The 5,230-nt window shown below is 39.0% G+C and overlaps 1 protein-coding gene across 1 annotated transcript in view; it reads left to right on the plus strand.

Annotated features, from left to right (window-relative positions):
* Positions 1–4,212: 4,212 nt before the first annotated feature.
* The window catches only part of LOC138158571 (GTPase IMAP family member 8-like), a 9,449-nt gene continuing 8,431 nt past the window's right edge, over positions 4,213–5,230 (plus strand). Inside the window, exon 1 of the mRNA XM_069084630.1 lies at positions 4,213–4,288. Within this exon, the coding sequence (XP_068940731.1) occupies positions 4,213–4,288 (76 nt within the window). The remainder of the gene's footprint in view (positions 4,289–5,230) is intronic.

The raw sequence follows: 5,230 nt of genomic DNA on the forward strand, positions 1-5,230 counted from the left end.
CCATGTGGCCAACGGTTAGGAATTAAGTAAGCAGAAACTTGCAGAGGCCAAAATCAGTGATTGGTCAGTACACACCTTGAAATTTCCACCGGTGCCAAGTCTCCCTGACTGGAAGCCCACCCACCTCTGCCCAGGTGAGCTGACTGGGGAAGGGTGGAGACCCAGTGGGGGAGGGTGGAGCTGACCTGGAAGTCTGCTCACTTCCCTGAGGTTGGGGAATGGAAAAACCAGGCACAACATAACTATCCACATTTTATCAATAAGGAAAATAAATCTCAGAATCTAAATGACTTGATAAGAGGGTTAGTAAGTGACTGAGGCAGGATTTGAATTAAAGACATCCTTTCTCTAAGTCTGACACTCTACTAGCTACATCACCTACTTAAAAGTTTCACATTGGCCATTGTGTCCTTGATATTCATTTTGACCAAATAGTGTTTGTATAGGGAAGAGATAAAATCCTGTTGTATTCTTGGTTCTTAACCCTAAGCTGGAATTGCCCATAGTTTTTCTGCTTCATAATGATCCATTTTCTCTCATTAGCCGCTTATTGAAATTGCCAGAATTATCTATCATTGACTGTCACATTATTATTTTTTTGATAACAGTTCATTTATATATCTCGTTATGATTTGTAAAAAAAATTTCATCAAAAAAACTCTGAAATAATATTGCAGACTTTGCTTTTATTTTACAGGTAAGGAAACCACAACTAAGTTGTTAGTTTCAAGGTTAGAATACAAACCTGGGTTTCTTCTGATTTCAAACCCAATGCCATTTTTTACTATATCACATATCCTCTTTCATTTAAACAACTGTTTACCAAACATCTCAGAATTCAATCTTTCCTGTTCTAATCATATTCAGAGTATAGAGCAAGTTAAATGCCTATAAACTCATAAATAAATTCATAAATTCATACTCTGACCCAACAGATGAGACAATATGGTTTAATGTGTTAACTTTACTCTGCTAGCTGAATTACATGGTTTTAATAAAATTGGATACTACTGATTTTCCAAGCATTGTTTCCGTTTTGTGTTAACATGGGGAGAGGAGAAGAAAGAAGCAGCACCAAGATACCTGGGCAAATTAAGAGACATTTCTTTTTTTCTTTGTAAAAAAAATTAGGGATGTCTCTGTGTTTGTGTGTGAATTGGTTTCTACCCCATTGTAGGCACCTGTTCAATGAGGTTCTTCACAATTTGTTCCCAGATCTTCTTTGGATCCATTCTCAACTGATCGCTCCACATCTCATTCTACTCTCTCATATCAGGATAACCCAGATACTTTGCCAAATAAGTAGCTGGATATGTGTGGAGTGAGGCCAAAGAGATCACCTTTGCAGTTCCCCACCTTGCTCCACATAGACTCTCCTTTCTTGTCCTTAGATCAGCAACATACAAAACATGACTATAAAAACATACGGGCTTGTTTATAGAATGATCACTATCACTTTCATCAAATCAAACAAATTTGGTCCTTGCCTCCCAGAAGAGCTTGATTTGTCCAAAAAAGCCCCTGTAGTTCAGAAAGAAAGACTTTGAGATAAGAGAAAATGCTCTGCAAATTTTTCTCAAATCCCTGATGTCACTTCAAATTTTCAGCTGACCTCCCTGGGACATTTCCAACATCTCCTGATCATAAGAAGCTTTCAGGATCTGATAATGTACCTCCTTAAACTCCTAAAAATGTCTTGGACAAAGTCCTTGGTGTTACAGTATATGCTTAAAACATGCTACCCATGTTATAATTATAGATGATTCTCTCTGTGTGTGAGCTACATCCAACCCTTGGCTCAATATAGCCACAGTATGTATGCCTATCCACTCTATCCTGCTGCAGTCCTGGAGAGCATGTCCCTCAAAGACACCCCCAAACTTTAGGTTAGTCCTAGATGTTGAGAGAATAATTAGTAGCCTTGCTCCAGGAGCCCGTCCATTCAGTGTCAGCAAGAGGATTGGGAGAATAGCTCCAGATTCTATATATGTACTACATATGGCACTATGTCTGAGATAAACATGGAGTCCTTTTGCTTTGTAGGGACCAGCTAAAGAGACTCTACTCAGGACTTATTACTTGTTTTCAGGAATTTTCCCCTCTGTATTTTTTTAGACCACAATGGCACAAGGAGAGTGTTTTCTTATATAAGACCAACTTCTCTGTCATGACTTTTGCTTGTTTGAATACTTATTACCAATACCAATACGTATTATATGACTATACAAATTACAAGTATAATATCTAATATTAGTAGAATGAATTTCAATCTCTAAAATACTAGTGCTTAGAAGTTCATTTCAAGCAGGATATGATAGCTCCCAAATGCTTATGATTTGCTTTTGCTTTTCAAAGTGATCTGAGTCCAGGTAGTTTTGGCAGTTTGTGTGAGTTCTTTGTGGACTGCAGGTTTATAGGATAAGGTTTGCCTGTTAGAATGCCTGAGTAGTTAGCTCCAAGTGTTCACTCTTTTTTGTAGGAGCCCCACATGACTTTGAGGAATTTTCCAAGTATTTTTTTCTTTAATATAACCTAAGATAACTAGTGAGGCATGAATTAGAAATAGCACTTGAATTGTGCAAAGGCAGGGATACTTTGGAGGAAATTTTGGTTCATGGACTTCGAGATAATTAGCTTGGGTTTATAAGAGTATTGCCTATGGTACAAAGTTGTGAGCTGGAAATAGAAGAGGTGTGAGTTAGCTCCCAAATTCCCATAATAGGGGTCAATACTCTTGCAAACAAAGAAGCTTTGGGTAATTGGAGTTAACATTCTCCCCATGGGTGTTGGTCTGGGATCCAGTAGTGGGCCCTTTAGACAAAAGGTGTATACAAGCCATTTTTGAGACCTTGGTATGTAGCTCCTGAAACCCACCCACATGGAACAAACAGCCCTCCTGATTGCTTTTTAACCTTTATTTGTTTCTGCTTTATTTTATTTTTTTGCCTTCCTTGATTTGATTTTATCCTATGAACTACATTATTTTCAAATTATCTTGAGAAATGTTTCTACCTGAGGGCATTGGAAGGTTTTTAGTTAAAAGATTTTGTTTAAACCCATGGCTCTGTGTGGTCCATTACCAGATCAAGAATAACAACCACCCTTGTATATGAAATTTTGTTATGCCTATTGAAAATGTGCATTTTATGCAGAAAGGAGACAGTGATGAATTTTGTCCAGATTCCAGTTAGATGGTCTTAGGCACTGAAGGAATCATTAAAGAGTTTTCAGTTGGAAGTGTTTGGCTTCTTACCTGGGAGAGGGGGACTTCCATTATTCTAGTCTCTAGAGATCCTTTTATATCCTAATTCTATTGCTTCCTGTGATAACTATATTCCCCAACTTTAATAAATTGGATTAGATAGACAGATAGATAGATTAATTGAAAGACAGAGAGATAGATAGATTCATCAAAGTGATTGATACTGACATAAAATAACACAAGTCCAAAGATAAATTCCTAAGATCTCAGAAGTACAGAACTCCATTTAGGTTGACATTGATCCATTAATGACCATTCTTCTTCTTATGTTTTTTCCAAAACGTGGAAATATTTTGCATGAGTACACATGGATAACCTCTATCAAATTGTTCTCCCAATGAGGGGGCAGAGGAGGCAGGTGGGAAAAAATTTGGATCTCAAAAGTTAAAAAATAAGCAAAATTTTTAGTGACTTGGATAAAAGTATAAATATTATGCTTGTCAAATTTGTAGACAACCCAAAGCTGGAAAGCATGGCTAAGACATCAAATGGCATTCAGGGTTCAAAATTCTCTTGACAGACTTGAACAGGAGTTCTTGACCTCTTCTATGCAATTAGGCTCCTCCCCTGAAGCAAAGTTCTTGATGCCTATTCTATTCCAGCTGAGATTTATAAGGCAGGGGTCCACTGCTGATACAAAAGCTGACTGAAACCTTCTGGGCTATATGGCAAGAGGAGGTTATCCCCCCAGAAGTTCAAGGACATCTCCATTGTTCATCTCTATAAAAGTAAAGGAAATAAATTGTCCAGCCACAATCACAGGGGTGTCTTTTGCCAGAGGTCTCCTGAACAGACTGCTTCTTCACCTGGTAGATGGTCATCTCCCTGAGATTCAGTATGGCTTCAGAAAGGGCCGAGGAATGATTGATATGGTGTTCCCTGACAGACAACTCCAGGAGAAATAGCAGGAGCAGAACAGAGGTCTATACACAACATTCATTGATCTGATCATGGCCTGTGATACTGTCAGTTGTGAGAGCTTGTGGGAAAATATAGCAAAGTTTGGGTGCCCAGAGAAGTTGATCGGTATTTTCATGGTGGCATCCTTGCCAGATTTTGGATAATGGATGATGCTCTTGCACTTTCCCAGTCATCAGTGGGTGAATCAGGGCTGTTTGCTTGCTCCCATGCTTTGTAGAATCACATTTTCAGCAATGTTCTCATATGCCTTCAGTAAGGATGTAAACAGCATCAACTAAAGTACTGACCTACTGCACTGACAGTAAATTATTTAAGTTGAAAAGGCTACAGCTGAGATTAAGTGGAGGGAGAGTTGGTGCATGATTTTTTATTTGCACCTGCTTGTGCACTCAGTGCAGCCTCTGAAATGAAGATTCAGCCAAGTATGGATCAATTCTCTGCTGCTTCTGCTAATTTTGGCACAATAATTAATAACAAGAAAACCCAGGTTTTCCACCAGCCAGTACCACACCATCTGTATGTGAAATCATCAGGTGCAAAGAAGCATTGAATGCTGTGGATTGCCTTGGGAATATACATTCCAGAGGTATGCACATAGATAATGAGGGGCTCATGCAGCCTTGCCAGAACTAGTTCAGTATTTGGGGGCCTCTGAAGGAAGATGTGGGAGAGAAGAGGGATTAGACTACCTATCAAACTGAAGGTCTAGAGATCCATTGTTGACTTCATTGTTATATGTCTGTGTGACCTCTTTACCAAAGCCAGGCCAGGAAACTGAATCACTTTCATTTGAATTGTCTTAGGAAGATATCAAAGATCACCTGATAAAATGAGGTATGGGATTCTGAGGGCCTTTCCCAAGCTGTACTGCCAAGTATCCAAATCCTACTGCAGAGCACTCTCCAATGGGCTTCCATGTAGTTTTAATGCCAGATATACATTTGCCCGAAAGATTATTTTGCAGAGAGACTTCCTGTCAGTGTTTGCTTTCTTTGAGTTTGGTGGAAGCTATTGCTGTCCCCTTCCCTCTTTCTTATTCTCTGCTCC

Source organism: Petaurus breviceps, unplaced genomic scaffold (genome assembly GCF_028583685.1).
Source record: "Petaurus breviceps papuanus isolate PSGF00001 unplaced genomic scaffold, PetGlider_PUasm1.0 115, whole genome shotgun sequence".
Classification (NCBI taxonomy): domain Eukaryota; kingdom Metazoa; phylum Chordata; class Mammalia; order Diprotodontia; family Petauridae; genus Petaurus; species Petaurus breviceps.